At 34.1% G+C, this 16,385-nt stretch overlaps 4 protein-coding genes across 5 annotated transcripts; all 4 read right to left on the bottom strand.

Annotated features, from left to right (window-relative positions):
• On the bottom strand, positions 1-3,887 carry LOC107878852 (probable amino acid permease 7). 2 transcript variants are annotated; one of them, XM_047393394.1, is made up of 7 exons: positions 2,548-3,887; positions 2,211-2,444; positions 1,959-2,100; positions 1,565-1,779; positions 1,318-1,451; positions 741-962; positions 1-664 (listed from the first exon to the last, which is right to left on the bottom strand). In XM_047393394.1, exons 1-7 carry the CDS (start codon positions 2,723-2,725, stop codon positions 263-265), a joined length of 1,527 nt encoding a protein of 508 aa, XP_047249350.1. In that variant the 5' UTR covers positions 2,726-3,887; the 3' UTR covers positions 1-262. The 2 variants fall into 2 exon arrangements, with proteins under 2 accessions (XP_047249350.1, XP_047249351.1); XM_047393395.1 differs by having other exon boundaries at positions 2,007-2,100; positions 2,548-3,878.
• A 31-nt stretch (positions 3,888-3,918) lies between these two features.
• LOC124885922 (probable amino acid permease 7) lies at positions 3,919-5,756 on the bottom strand. Its single transcript, XM_047394187.1, has 2 exons — positions 5,510-5,756; positions 3,919-4,220 (listed from the first exon to the last, which is right to left on the bottom strand). Exons 1-2 carry the CDS (start codon positions 5,583-5,585, stop codon positions 3,919-3,921), a joined length of 378 nt encoding a protein of 125 aa, XP_047250143.1. The 5' UTR covers positions 5,586-5,756.
• Positions 5,757-9,657: 3,901 nt separating this feature from the next.
• Positions 9,658-12,780, bottom strand: LOC124885125 (probable amino acid permease 7). Its single transcript, XM_016726007.2, has 7 exons — positions 11,970-12,780; positions 11,645-11,878; positions 11,453-11,546; positions 11,030-11,244; positions 10,778-10,911; positions 10,287-10,508; positions 9,658-10,183 (listed from the first exon to the last, which is right to left on the bottom strand). Exons 1-7 carry the CDS (start codon positions 12,037-12,039, stop codon positions 9,782-9,784), a joined length of 1,371 nt encoding a protein of 456 aa, XP_016581493.2. The 5' UTR covers positions 12,040-12,780; the 3' UTR covers positions 9,658-9,781.
• Positions 12,781-14,079: 1,299 nt separating this feature from the next.
• Positions 14,080-16,385, bottom strand: LOC107878849 (oleosin S1-2). The gene is made up of 2 exons (XM_016726001.2): positions 15,985-16,385; positions 14,080-14,545 (listed from the first exon to the last, which is right to left on the bottom strand). The coding sequence occupies exons 1-2, from the start codon at positions 16,346-16,348 to the stop codon at positions 14,271-14,273; spliced, it is 639 nt and encodes a 212-aa protein (XP_016581487.1). The 5' UTR covers positions 16,349-16,385; the 3' UTR covers positions 14,080-14,270.

Raw genomic sequence — 16,385 nt, 5'->3', positions numbered from 1 at the left:
TTGCAAAACATAAAAGACACACTTTTTGTATACAAATGATAAACCGTCTTAATACAATAACATACAAAATATTGAGTCGCTCAGATCACAACTCCCTTATGAGTTGGAATTTCGACTTTATAGGTACCCAGCCTGGCAGAGAGTTTGTTCCAAATAGACTCTCGGCTCATGAAAAGCAGGAAAATAGAGTGTTTTTGGATTCAATATCTTGCTAACTATTTACTAGCAAGATTATTGAGACAAAGTAGAAAAATTTTACATTTTAAGCTAATTTAGCACTAATTATTCCCTCAATTGATCCAATCAAGCCCAATAGAGATACAATCAAGCAGATCATACTGAAACCTTTAAGAAGTAGCCATTTTCTTGACCAAGCTCCAATTTGCTTTTGCACAATGTACATTTCCACTGGGAAATATATGGTCAAAGGCCAAAAGTTCAATGCTCCCAAGATTCCTAATACCTGGTTGAAGTATGGAAACGCCATTGCTATTGCTGTTGTAGACATAACATATAGGGTCCGGAAACATAGCCGGAAGAGGTTCAACTGGAGAGCTGGCAACACCGGGAGTTTGATGGCGTAGAACTTGTTCACGAATCTGTTCTCAGGGTACTTTTGAGTTGCCCATTTTTCCACAAATGCAAATACTGGCTGGCTGTATACCTATGGAAACGAGTATTTTGTTCATAAACCAAAGTATAAAGGGGGAAGGAAAAGCACTTGAATTTTAGTTAACTACCTGATACCCTCCAACCAGATGAAGGACTATGCAGGCATTGGCAAAGTCAACAAGCCAAAACGGCTCGTTGAAACCTGTCAAGAGGTTCCCTGGTGTGTTGTTCCCAAAGGCTGCGTAGCCAAAGCAACTACAGCACAGATAGAAGAAAGTGGTGATGACTATTGCGGTTATGGACGCCTTCTTCATGGTCCGGTTTTCTGGTGGAGGCGATTTTAGTGTATCCTTCACTCCATAAAAAAGAAGAGCGTTATTATTACAGAAACATCAGTAGTCTTTGTGATGCATATTCCAACTAGCTTGTTAGTATTACGTTTTGTTTGGTTTCAGAAACATTAGCTAGGTTGATATTTATGCTCCGAATTGATCTTGAGCAAATTTTAGAAAAACTATACAACAGCAACTATGCCTCAGCCCCAAACAAGTCGGTATCTGCTATATAAATAAATATTCGATGATCTAGTATCCGGACAAATTCTAAGAGATGGATCCATTTATATCTCACTAATGATATATTAAGAAATGCAAGTACTAGTATACATTAGACATATAAAATTTGTGGACTATCATTACAAAATACCTGTATCTCGAGGAGAATTATCGAATAAGGATAGGCAAAAGCAATGTCTCCGAGTGCCTGGAAAACTAGCCATATCTTCTGAGCAGAACTCCTTGTTGGTATTCCAACAATGCTTCCCTTGATACTCTTATTTTCTACAGATCCAACACCAATGGGGACTAAGGTCAAAATACACAAGACTCTTCGATCTATTTTTGGAACTTGATGAAAAAAACAAGAAGGAGAAAGAGAAGAGTCAAGGCTTTACCAATCACATTAGAAAATCCAAGGCCCAATCCGATGGTTGCGTAACAAAATGACATTAATGCAGCGACAACAGACAACCACGCCATGTTGTGAAAATCTGGTATCTGCGACGTTGCTATCTGAACAATGCCAAAAATCAGCATGAAAATGGTCATCCCAGTCTGGCAATGTGCTTTTTCTCCTCCTTTGTGGTAACAATTTGATATCTGAATTTCCCTGCAAAAATTGTCGGAGGGATTAATAACTTAACAGAAGCATATACCATTCAGCTTGAATTGCATACACTGTCTCTTGCAGGTTAGGCACCGCATCACTACAGTGGCTATAATGTTATCTGAAAACCGGACGAAATGAGCATAGTGAAGTGATACGTTTATTGTAATTGAGACACTTACAAATTCAGAGATGTCAAAAGTCTGGACCGACATATATAGCTAACTAACCTCATACTTGTTGCACTTGTAATTACATAGGCAATACCAGTCCCACAGAAGCTCACATACTGAAGCAAACCACACACCCACGTCCATTTCTTGCCTGAACGAGTACAAGTCAAAATACATAAAAGACGCTTCTAATACCCTACCCCCAAAATGTAAAAGCGGAATCCTAAGATAATTCTATGTTGTAGGGATGGAATAATCTACCAAGATTAACTCTAACAGCATCAATGTAAGAGGGATTTCGCGTTCCTGTAATGGGATCAGGTGACCTGTAACAGTCACATATGAGGAATGAAGATATGAATGTAACAAATGCAAAACAAAGCATGGCGATTGGCCCTGCAATCCATCCTAATTGTGCCATGCACCAGGCTAGAGAGAGAACACCAGCTCCAATTACAGCTGAAATAATGTGCGCAACTGCAGTCCACACAGTTCCTGGAAGGAAAAATACATGTCGACTATCGTTTCTTAGATTTAATCCTAGACAATGTTAAAACTTGTGCTCCGTAGAAAAGTTTTGAGACAACTTAAAGCTTACCAGTTCTAATTACATCTACATCATCTTTGCCTGAAGTTTTCTCTTGTTCTAGAGAACGTTGAACTTCCATCTCAGATCGATATATTCTTAGACAGCCTCTAAAAATTTGGAGATAATATAGGACCCTTAAAGCAACTCGTCTAAAATATGTAGATGGCTTAATATATAGATAGTACATAAAACATGAGCTGCATACAGCCTTCACCAATTAGTAGAAACGTTCAAAGACTAAATTCTCTAATATTCTTCCCTTTAGAACAATAGCACCATAGCCACATAGTAGTACTAAGTTCTCATCAATCATCACACTAATGAAAAAGATAAGGTGGAAGAATGTCTTTGTTGATGTTGGCCACAAAGTTTGTGTCAATAATGACAACTTCCACTATAAAGAAACGTTTGGTTGTAGCTCTTTTGCTGTAATGCTACCCTTTAACTGCAAATAGATACAAATTTTGAAAAAAAAAAATATCTTCTTGCCATATATTACAACAGCAACAGTCCAAAGAAGTCGACTTAAATCTAACCAACTTGATACCATGACATAGATATTTCATAAGGGGGATGGCTATTTAAACATAGTCTAGTAACTTGTAACATTTTTGTTCTTGTCACTATGGCCAGATCTGTACATAAGATATTTCCACACTCCATGTGCATGTCTTTTTCAAGGCTTAACGGGTTAAAAGAAACTCTGAGTCCAATCACTGTTCACTTTTTTGGATGCTTATATACTGGTAGGGTTCAACCTAAAACCCTCACCAATAAAGAAAGACTCAAATCAATTGAAAAATCATAACTTTGGTTGGTGTGAGCATGTGACTAAACTGCCAATGCATTATGAAAATTTTTTATGTCACAATAAGGTTACCAAAAATATAGAATATCTCAAATACTCCACAATCTTTATATTGTTTCAATTATGATACAGTAAATCAAATCCCAACAGAATGATTTCTCTCCAACGTATGTGCTAGTGGTAGGTAGCAGGTACCGATGATATAGCCGAGGTGGGTAAACTGGCTCAGACACTACCGTGGTTAAAAAAAGGGCAGTGGTGCACTAAAGATCACACTATGTGCGGGGCCCATGGAATGATTTCTCTCAAACATATGTGCTAGTGGTAGGTAGCAAGTGCTAATGAAATAGCCGAGGGGGTAAACTGGCTCGGGCACTATCGTGGTTGAAAAAAGGGCAGTGGTGAACTAAAGATGTCAGTCACTATGCGCGAGGCCCAGGTGAAAGCCGATCCACAAGGGTCTATTATATGCAGCCTCGCCTTACAGTTCTGCTAGGGACTATTTTCACGGTTTGAACCCATGACATACTAGTCACATGACAGACCAGTTACTCTAAGGCCCCCTTCGAACACTACCGTGGTAATAAAAATTCATTGAACAGTAACCTACCAAAGTAAAATCTTGCAGCTTCCAGTAAAGAGCAGTTTGTGGTAGGGCCAAATTCAGAATCTGGAGATTTGTAGCAATCACAAAGTATGGTAGTTGCAAATAGGGTAACTGCTGCACAGAACAGAAGAGCCATTGGACCAGCTATCCATCCTAATTGTGCTACGCTCCACGCAAGTGATAACACCCCAGCCCCTATCAGCCCTGTTATAATATGGGCCACTGCACTCCATGTTGTGCCCTTTTTCTCAATATCTGAGTATACAACTAAAGAAATGAACCAAAACCAAAATTAGTACTAGTAAACTACAACCCAAGTCATAAAGGTAGAATCTCTAACAAGATCAAGACACCATTTCTATACTCAGTGGCAGAGCCATAATTTTCACTAGGAGTTTAAAATATGAAGAAGTAAACACACAAAGAAGTCAATGGGTTTCGACATCTTCTACACATACATTTATCATAATTTTAACCATGTATAGCAATGTAATTTTCCGCCGCCTACCTGGGCCCCAACTACACCAAGATAAAAACTTTTAACAAAATTAAGCTAACACTTTGCTACAGCAAGAAATCAAGATAACATTTTGCTACACTAACTAAGAAAGATAGAAATTTTAACAAAATCAAGATTCACATTTTGCTACACCTAAGACAGAGAGGTAGAACTTTTAACTAAAGATAGTACCATTTTGCTACACCTAAGAGAGATAATATTTTTTACAAAAATCAAGATACCATTTTACTACTGTAACACCCAAACTTAGGATAAGAAGTCCACATCGGCAAAACACAGGAGGGATGCTGGGTATATAAGTAAGAAAGTCTTAATTTTAGTGACGTGTTTTAAAGCCGTGAGGGCTTGGGCCCAGAGCAGACAATATCAGTAGTGGTTTGAAGCCCTAGCGACGTGTTTTAAAGCCGTGGAGCCTGGGCCTAGAGCGGACAATATCACTAGTGGGTTGAGGAGTTCAGGAATATCTCGGGCCTTGATGGTTCGGGATGCCCATCGCGGTCAGGGCCTCGGCTCAGGGTCGTAACAACTACACAAAGTAAACTATATTGAATTTTTAACAAAAATCAAGATACCATTTACGACACCAAGTCAGAAAGATAAAATTTATGTCAAACCCAATATGCCATTTTGCTACACCAAGAAAGAATTTTTAACAATAATCAAGATACTATTTTTGCTATACCAAGTCAGAAAGATGGAACTTATAACAGAATCAATATACCATTTTTCTACACCAAGTCAGAAAGACATAAGTTATAACAAACTCAAGATACCATTTTGCTAGATTAAGAAAGATAGAATTTTTAATAACAATCAAGATACCATTTTTCTACACTAAGAAAGTTTGAATTTTTAACAAGAAGTCAAGATGCCATTATGCTACACAAATTCATAAAGAGAACTTTTAATCCAAATCAAGTTACCATTTAGTACACCAACTCAGAAAGACAAGATTTTTAACTACAATCAAGAACTCAAGATGCCATTTTGCTACGCAAAGTCATCAAGATATAATTTTTAACAATAATTAATATACCATTTGTATCAGAAGAGCCAGAAAATGTTGCTTCCAGTAATGGGGTTTGTGAATTATGTTTTATTCCACCAGCCATGATGATTCTTTTTCTGTCTGTCTCTTCGTATTCCTAGTACTACAACAATATAAGAACATAAATGAATGGTCGTGTGTTGTTTTTTCAATTATTTTTGGCGTGTACTTCACCACGTTAAGACTAAACAAAAAACATTTTGCATTTGTTCACCTATTGGCTGCCTGTTTTTCTCTGCACGTCACCTAAACTTCTCTTTTTTTCCGCACCATATATTATAATCCCACCGCCCAAAATTATCTATTTTAAATTGAGATGAAATATTGATTAAAAAATAATTAATTTTTTTACTGTATTCCTATTAAATAATATTTATATTTTAATTTTTTTAAAAAAATAATTAATATAAAGGCTAAAACATAATTAAAAAAAATAAGTAAAATGAGAAATCAAATTAAAAAAATTAAAACGGAGGAAGTATATACATCCTTTTTTCATAAGCGCTCTCTAATATATGATTTTTTAAATTTTTCATTCTAGATTTTGAGTTAGTTCATGTTAATATATTTACGTTGTGTAAGATTCATTAAAATATTAATTTTCTATAAGACTAAACGCTTCTTATAGTAATATTTTTATTTTCAAAGCTCAAATATAAAATTTTTGAATAAGAATATTATATTTTTGACACGGCAACGCTTAGTGATAGTTACACAAGCTATATTATGATTGGATACCATTGATCCTTAAAACTTTTTCTTTTATATGGTCCAAACTGTCTTTCTAATTTTGTGATAAGACTGTGGAGGGACAAGTCACTATACTACCAAAAAGTTTTTAAAACCAATGATAATTACTACTTTCAGGGCGGACCTACGTTATAATTTGGGATGCTCCGGCACCCACTAAACTTAATGTGAAATAGATATAATTAAATAAAAAAATATATAAAAATAGATATAAAACATATAAAAGCACTCATACAAATAAAAATTGACAAGGTGCACAGATATTTACCTTGAACTTAAGGTGTTTCACTGAAAGTGATGACTCAAGTTCGAACTTCATTGAGTTCATTTTTTATTTTTAGCTATTTAATTTTTTAAGCACCCACTATTCAATTTTGGGTCCGCCATTGACTACTTTCATCGTTCATTTTTATTTATCCCTGTTTTGATTTTCAATCTTTATCAACTCTAAAAATATTTTAAGTTGCAATCATTGTTAAATTAATATAATGAAAAAAATGCATTTTAAAATATTGATGAGAGGTCATGCAAGTTGACCTCGAACAAAATGAAACGGTGACAAGTTAAAATGAAGGGATGAAGTATGAAAGAATTCTACTGAGGAACACCTGGACAAACTTTACGTGGCAAACTAGAAACTACAACTTGTTGAAAGTTATCAGTTCAGACAGAGATCAGTCACATCAGCTTTTTGAATATTTAGAGGCATCACGTTTTCTTCATGTTTGACGATTCAGTTTTTTACCATCTGTGAATTTTATGTTATGATAAGGTGTTTTTTTGTTTTAATTTCATCATTATAGAAGAGGGGTAGTTTTTTTGTCTTTAAAGAAATACTTAAGGGTATTAAAATTATTATAATAATTCCTAAGCTCAATTCAATTATTTTTTATTCTTTGATTTTAGAACCTCATCAAAAGTTTGAATAAAAATTTATATTTTTCTCTTTAATTACAAGCAATGTCATGTAAAAAATTTATCATAATGTCATCATACATGGCCTTCCATATATTTCCACACATGTGGGCCCTCTATCTTCTATTTATTTTTCAATCTTATTTATTTTTTTTATGTATAAAATTGTTTCAAATATATTTAAGTAAATTGATTAGTATGATGATAATTTATTGAAAAAATTAATTATAATTTATGCAATTAAATAAATTTTATTCTTTATTTAATTTCATATCAAACATATAATTTACTTTCTTTTTTATTTGTTACTACAATTTCACCTAATTTAATTTTTTTCCTAATATATTCAACTTTGATTTTACTATATCACCTCTAATTAATTATTATGGCATCTAAGTATCATTTGGAGTAGAAAAATTTTTACGCAATAATTAAAAATTTAAATTATTTTAAAAATATAATTGACTATCAATGACACAAAACTTTGGACAAGGAAAGTAGCATGTATTTTTTAAAAATTACATAAAAAAAATAATATAAAATATAATAACTAAAAACGTGAAATATCTAAAAATAATTTGATCTATTATATATTTAAAAAAAATACTATAAATCACAATAATTAACAACTTAAAAATTTTAAAAATATAAATATTTGGTTGACTCTCGATCCCAAATGAATCTTAGAATGTATATGCAATCCATCTTTTTTTAAAACATTTGTTTAAATATATCAAAATTGAAAATGCAAGTTCTAATACAATACATCAAACAGTGTATAAGAAATAATGTAAGCATAAATAATACCAATATTATTAATACAAACATTATTAATGCAAACATTATTAATACATTCTATCAACATTATTTTTATACACGCTAACAAATGACTCCACGTTTAAATGGAAGGAGAATATACAAAAGCAAAGTTCAATAAAATACCTACATAAGTATGTTTTATCGTGTTCTCAAAGTCAAATAATTTAAATTAATATGAAAGATGGTTCTATATAATTTTTGAAACACTTAAAATTTGAATTTAAAATATTAACTTAGTTTAACTTCAAAGAATAAATTGATAAATAAAAGAAAAAAAAAAAAAACAAATGATATTTATGACAGTTTAGTAAAAAAATATTATTAACTGCTTAATGTAATATGAAATGACTAGATAAACATTACATTCATATGTGCCTTATGTTATGATAAGGTCGTTACGATAAGGTGTAACTTTTTGAATAACATATTCATATGTGCCTTATGTTATGATAAGGTCGTTATGATAAGGTATTATTTCTTGAATAACATATTCATATGTGCCCTTCAACATCTACGAAACGTCAAATAATACAACTCTTTTAGTGTTTGGCTTCTTTTACCTACAAAACTATTTGAGCTTTCAATTGTTTTCTTTCAATTCAGTACATTAATACTTTTAATATATTATTTCCTTCGTTTCATAATAAATGAATTGTTGAATTTTGATATACAAATTAAAAATATATATATTAAAGACATAAATTTAATGCAACTTTCCATTTTTACCTCCTAAAAAAAGAAAAAGCTAACATTGTAATATCTTTTCAAAAGTTAATTGATTGTCAAATGGGTAAATTTGAAAAAAAATTCAATGATTCAATTATTTTGAAACACCAATAAATGTCTCAACAATTCACTTATTTCGAAACAGAGAGAATATAAGATAACAACCACAAAAAGGAAAGTCAAGAGTAACAGTTAACGATACTTATGAATGGAAAGAATTTCACAGCAAGCAATGATGGAAGGAGTCATGATATTTGTTAGAGGGGAAAGAAATCGTTTCCTCCTCAAACTATACCTGAAAAGTCGAAGCCACATCTAAACTATACTAGTGACCTATTACACATCTAAACTATCCAAAAGTGAAACTATTTACACCCTGTCAGGCTATCACCACTTGCATGTGGTGTAGTGTTTTACACGGGCTGCCACATCAACACCACGTCAGTAAAAAGTATCACTTTTTTATAGTTAAGGTGTGTAATAGGTCACTTATATAGTTTAGGTATGGATTCGACTTTTCGACTATAATTTGAGGTGGAAACAATGCCTTTTCCTTTAATGTTTTTAGCCGTTTACTTTTGTTATTTAATAGGCTAGACACGCCTAAAATAAGTGTAACACACGCGGCTTAGAATGGGGGCCGCGGGGAGGTAATAATATCACTTTTATATAGTTAAGGTGTATAATAGGTCACTTATATAATTTAGGTGTGGTTTAGACTTTTCTTGTATAGTATGGGGTTGAAATGATGTCTTTTCCCTTTTTTATATGAAAAAATCAAGACCGTTAAATGTAGGGCCGAGTGAGGTAGGTTGCGTCAATATGTCATCACCAGACACGGAGGACAACACTAACACTGAACAAGGGCGGAGTGAGGTAAGGCCGAAGGAATTCATTCACGCTAACTAAATGAGGCATTTCAAGAATGGCATGAAATAAGCTAAATTGTCCCAATGATAATAATAAAATATACCTGTCTTTTAGCTTAAAGATCTTACTAAACTATTTACTAGCAACATTATTGATAATATAAGTAGAAAGTTTTATATCTTAAGCTAATTTAGCACTAACTATTCCCTCAATTGATCCAATAAAGCCCAGTACAGACACAATCAAACAGACCATACTGAAACCTTCAAGAAGTAGCCATTTCCTTGACCAAGCTTCAATTTTCTTTTGCACAATGTACATTTCCACTGGGAAATATACGGTCGTAGGCCAAAAGATCAATGCACCCAAAACTCCTAACACTTGATTGAAATAAGGAAATGCCATTGCTATTGCTGTTGTAGATATAACATATAGAGTCCGAAAACATAACCGGAAGAAGTTCAACTGGAGAGCTGGCAACACCGGGAGTTTGATGGCGTAGAACTTAGTTACGAATCTGTTATCAGGGTACTTCTGAGTTGCCCATTTTTCCACAAATGCAAATACTGGCTGGCTGAATACCTATGGAAATTAAACAAGTATTTTGTTCGTGCTGAAGTTAGAATTTTCATAAACCAAGTAAAGGGCGATTGGTGAAAGGAAAGCACTCAAATTTTAGTACTACCTGATACCCTCCAACCAGATGAAGGACTATGCAGGCATTGGCAAAGTCAACAAGCCAAAACGGCTCGTTGAAACCTGTCAAGAGGTTCCCTGGTGCGTCGTTTCCAAAGGCTGCATAGCCGAAGCAACTAAGGCATAGATAGAAGAAAGTGGTGATAACTATTGCGGTCATTGATGCCTTCTTCATGGTTTGATTTTCGGGTGGAGGCGATTTTAGTGTATCCTTCAATCCATAAAAAATAAAAGCTTTAATATTAGGAGAAACATCAGCAGTCTCTGTGATACTATTAGTGCAACTATTCAAACTAGAGGAATGCATGTCCTAAACAAGTCGGCTTCTGCTATGTAAATCAATATTCAATGATGTAGTATCAGGACAAATTATAAAAGCTGGATCCATTAATATCTCACTGTGATATAATAAGAATGTCAGAAGTTAAAGACTAGTATACATTAGACACATAAAATTTGTGGAATATCATTACATATTACCTGTATCTCGAGGAGAACAACCACATAAGGATAGGCAAAAGCTATGTTACCGAGTGCTTGGAAGACTAACCATATCTTCTGAGAAGCACTCTTTGTTGATACACCCACAATGCTTCCCTTGATACTCCTGTTATCTGCAGATCGAACATCAAGTCTAATGATCAAAATACACAGATTCTTCAGAAGAAATACTTTTTTAAAGATGAGATGAGAGACAATAAACAGAGAGTAAGATAACAGTCCAAGCTTTACCAATCACTTTAGAAAATCCAAGGCCCAATCCAATGAAAGAGTAACAAAATGACATTAATGCAGCGACAACAGACAACCACGCCATGTTATGAAAATCTGGTATCTGCGACGTTACTATCTCAATAATGCCAAAAATCAGCATGAACATGTTTGTCCCAGTCTGGCAATGTGCTTTTTCTCCTCTTTTGTGGTAACAATTTACTCTCTGAATTTCTCTGCAAAAATTTTCGGAGGGATAAATAACATAACAGAATCATATCTCATTCAGCTTGAATTGCATACCCCGTCTCTTGTAGGCTAGGCACCGCATCACTACAGCGGTTATATATTATCTGATAACCGGACCAAATAAGCATAGTGAAGTGACATGTTTATTGTAATTGAAACACAAGATTCAAAGAGGCAAAAATCTGGCAGACTAACCTCATACTTGTTGCACTTGTAATTACGTAGGCAATACCAGTCCCATAGAAGTTCACATACAGAAGCAAACCACACAACCACGTCCATTTCTTGCCTGAACGAGTATAAAGTCAAAATACATAAAAGACGCTTCTAATCCCCTATCCCAAAATGTAAATGTAGAATCAATATTGTAGGGATGGAACTATCTACCAAGGTAAACTCTAACAGCTTCATTGAAAGACGGATTTCGCTTTCCGGTAATGGGATCATTTGTCCTGTAACAGTCACTCAAGAGGCATGCAGCTATGTACATAACAACTGCAAAACAAAGCATGGTGATTGGCCCCGCAATCCATCCTAATTGTGCTGTGGCCCAGGCTAGAGATAGAACACCAGCTCCAATTACAGCTGCAATAATATGTGCAACTGCAGTCCATACAGTTCCTGGCAGCAAAATACATGTCGACTATCGTTTCTTAGATTTAATCCTAGACTTGTGCCCCGTAGAAAATTTTTGAGACAACTTAAAGCTTACCAGTTCTAACTGCATCTACGTCATCTTTGCCTGAAGTTTTCTCTTGTTCTAGAGAACGTTGAACTTCCATCTCAGATGATATTTCTTAGACAGACAGTAAAAATTCAGAGATAATATAGGGCCCTTAAAGCAACTCATCTAAAATATGCAGATAGCTTAATAAAACATGCTGCATACAGCCTTAACCAATTAATAGAAACGTTCAAAGACGTAATTCTCTAATACTCCTCCTCCTCCCTTGAGAACAACAGCACCATAGTACCACATAGTAGTGCTAAAGTCTTATCAGTCATCATCAAAGACACGGGGGACGATTTCTTTGGCGAAGTTGGCAACAAGTTTGGTCAATAATGATGGAACTTCCACTCTAAAGAAAACATCTGGTTTAGCTCTTTTGCTGTGATGCTACGCTTTAACTAAAAATTGACTCACATTTGAAGAAAAAAACTATATACTTCCCGTATACTTAAAAAAGTAACAGTCCAAAGGAGTCAACTTGATACCATGACATACAGGGGTGGAGCTACATTGCTACATGGTCAGATGAACAATCTTCCTCAAAATTTCTTTTTTTTTGTATATATAGATTATATATATATTTTTTTAATATCAATTAAAAGCTGAACAAGTTTGTTATAGAAAGCAGCAATAACCTAGCGGTTAAGGGTATGCAACTTCACCCTAGCCGCACGGGTTCGTGCCCCAACTCCAGCATTTTTTTTCTTTTTTTTTCTTTTGGTAGAAGGAACGAAGAATTCTTTAAAATATGAACACCCTTGACGGAAAACCTAGCCCCGCTACTGATGCATAGATATTTCACAAAGGAGATGACTATTTAAACATAGAGTCTAGTAATAGTTTCATTTTTAGAGCTCGAATCTAAAATTTTTAAATAAGAATATTATATTTTTGACACGGCAACGCTTAGCTATTATGATTGGAAAGCATTGATCCTCAAAACATTTTTTTATATGGTCCAAATTGTCTTTCTAATTTTGTGATAGACTATGGATGAACAAGTCACTATACTACCAAAAGTTCGTGTAAATCCACTGATAATGGTCCAAAATCATACGAAAAATGTTAGACATTGTCATTCTTCTTATATTAATTAATATGATAAATAAATATATCTTAAAATATTAATTAAAATTGATACAAGTTGATCTAAAAAAATTAAAATGATGACGAATAAAAATGAACGGGTTGCATCAAAGAATTCTACTGCAACACCTGGACAAACTTTAGTTGGCAGACATGAAATTACAACTTTTAACTTATTGAAAGTTATCAATTCAGAGAAGTCCAGCCAGCCATCAGTCACATCAGCTTTTTGAATCTTTAGTTTATGTTATGATAAGATTTACTTGTTCTACGTTCTGATAAGTAAAATATATTTTTTTGTTAATAACGTGTTACTTATATGCAAGATACATATTCACTTGAAATGACGAGGCATATTACCAATTTAGTTCCAAAACAAGACTTTAGAATTTGTTTGCAAATAGAAAATTCAGAACTTATGGATAATACTGTTTTCTTGTTATGAGATTTTGAAAAGTGGATAAGACAGACTTCCCATCCAAATTTAGCTATATTCTGATCTATTTGTCAAATAACGTAAAATAATTTTAGAAAGCAAGCATGATGTAATAATAAAATTTTCTCCATATGATGTTTTAAGTCACTAAGTTCATACGAGTTCGAAATAGGTTCGAGAACTCGAACCAAAACTACCTCCATATGATCTATAGGTTACGAGTTCAAGATAGGTTGGAGTAATGGGTTAGTGTATACGAGTTCAAGATAGGTTGGAGTAATGGATTAGTGTATACGAGTTCAAGATAGGTTCGAGTAATGGGTTAGTATATACGAGTTAAAGATAGGGTCGAGTAATGGGTTAGTGTATGGGTTTGAACGCAGAAGTTAAGTTGTCTCCACGAGTTCGAGCCGGGGTAAAATTGTGTACATCCCCTTGAGGTGCAGGCCTTCTTCGAATCCTGCTTATTAACAGCATGTGACGGAATGCTTTGTACACCGAATGATCCTTTTCTCAAGACAGTTTTTGAAAATGGATCGGCCAAACAAAGTCCTAATTGCAATTTTCACATGTCAATAAATAGCACCAACTATATATGTACATAGTGTAGGGACCAAAAGTAACAAGTAAAATGTAAAACATTCTCCAAAAGTTACTAAAACTTAGAAATGAAGACAAAAGAACATCATCATCATAAGTTGCAACTACTCAGTAAAAGCAAAGTTACATAAACTAAGCCACTTCTGAACATATATGTTCTCTTAAGTCTCTTGTGGGATCTCTCTCTGCACATTTTGCTGCAAATAGCCACCACCACTGGCCCTATCCTTGTTGTGTTGTTGCTCCAACTCCGCCTCATCGTCATCATCTACCTCGACAGTAACTATGTGGACAGCAGTAGTGTCATTTTCATGGGGCTCCTTTAAAGACTCGAATAACTCGACCATTCTATCTACAGTAACTGGATCTGAAATAGAGCTGTCCTGTTGCTGCTGCTTCAATGCCTGATCGTCCGCCTCCGTTCCATCTCCGGTACCTGCAGGAGAGATATAATGTAGTATTGTTGTACAAATATTATGGCATATTTGAGACCACAAGTTTCAACAGAGACAGTTTCAACAGTTTTATCGTCACACCAATGTTACACCTTGGCTCTAATATTTACTTATTTGGATCAAAGGCTTATGTAAAAAAATGCTACAACGACACTTCTTCATTTACTAATCAAACCAATGAAACAAGCATCATGTTCGACCATGACTCGATACCGAGCCATAGCCCATCAGTTGAGCCAGCCATTGGCAGGATTTTGGCATTACTTGACAACATAATTAAACTTTGGGGTCGTTTGGCAGTTGGTTAGTGTGTTAAAATGGTATTAGTAATCCATGGATTAGTCATGCGAAAATCTTTGTTATTTAAGCATGTATTAGTTATGTAAGGTTTAATTATTTTGACCTTCTATTTTGCGTATAAAACAACAACAACAAACATATCCAGTGTATTCCTACAAAGTGGAGGTCTGAGATAAAGTGTCTGCAGTCCATACCACTATGAAGCAGAGAGGTTGTTTCCGGTGGACCCTCGATCGCCTCAGAGTGCTCAGGACAGATAACAATATAACAAACAAAAAAACATAAAAGCAAATAACAAAAAGGAAATATCACACCGCTAGATAATAGATAATAAAGGAAATAAGACACTTGCAAGGTAATACTACAGTCTAGCTATTCGAAATTATAGACATCACCAAACACCACGAGCAAGAGACTACAAGAAATTCTACATATATAAATGATACTCTAAATAAATTACTCCCTAAATTTCCTAATTTGATTTCTGTTTTACTTATAGCACCAAACATCACAAGCAAGAGACTACAAGAAATTCTACATATATAAATGATACTCTAAATAAATTACTCCCTAAATTTCCTAATTTGATTTCTCATTTTACTTCTCATTTTTTTTTTATTAATTAAGACAGACATTTTTTTTCCCTTTTTACCCTTAATATTAATTGTTTTATCTTCAAATTAAAATGTAAATATCATTTAATAGGGGTACTATGGTGAAGTAGTCATATTATTAATTGTTCTTTTAATCAATGTCAATGTCAAATTGGGACGAGTACAATTGGACGGGAGGGAGTATAATTTATAGTACAGGATTAGTTATGTGAATTTCTAAAATACAAATCAAACCTCAATTTGATTTAATTTTATACGTGAATAACCAAGTAACGTAATATATTAATAACTTATGTGGAGAAATTAATACCGACATAACTCACCTACAAACCAGCTACTAAAGAGTAGAATCGTACCACACAGATTGAAATTGAAACAATCTACATATACATACATGTGAAACATTACTAAAAACTCACCAAGTACCAAAGTTATGAACCAAAAAATAACACCAACAACAATAAATATGATATTGAACCTGTCAAATTTAAATAAATTTCAACTACCTGCCACTTCATTATCATACTGCTCCTCCTCACCACTGTACTGATCTCCACTAATTTTTCTACCTTTAATTATCGAACGATACACCAAAACAAATGAAGACAATCCTAAAGCCCCCATAATACCAGCCATGCCAAAACCTGCCAACGTTACTGCTAACACAGAGGCAGCACCAAGTAACAGTGGACTAAATAGTAACAGTAAAGGAGAAGTTACCACCAAAAGTGTCAAAGAACTTAACAAACTGAAACCCATTAACCCCAGAATTGGACCTCCAATTGCAATTCCAGCTACTGTTGCAAAAATCACTGTCTTTTTATCAACTTGCTGTGGATTTACCTCCATTGATTCTCTATCTTCAGCCATATTTTGTTTTTTCTTCAAAACAAAAGGACTAATCTAG

Source organism: Capsicum annuum, chromosome 7 (genome assembly GCF_002878395.1).
Source record: "Capsicum annuum cultivar UCD-10X-F1 chromosome 7, UCD10Xv1.1, whole genome shotgun sequence".
Classification (NCBI taxonomy): Eukaryota; Viridiplantae; Streptophyta; class Magnoliopsida; order Solanales; family Solanaceae; genus Capsicum; species Capsicum annuum.
This window is presented reverse-complemented; position numbering and strand designations above follow the sequence as displayed.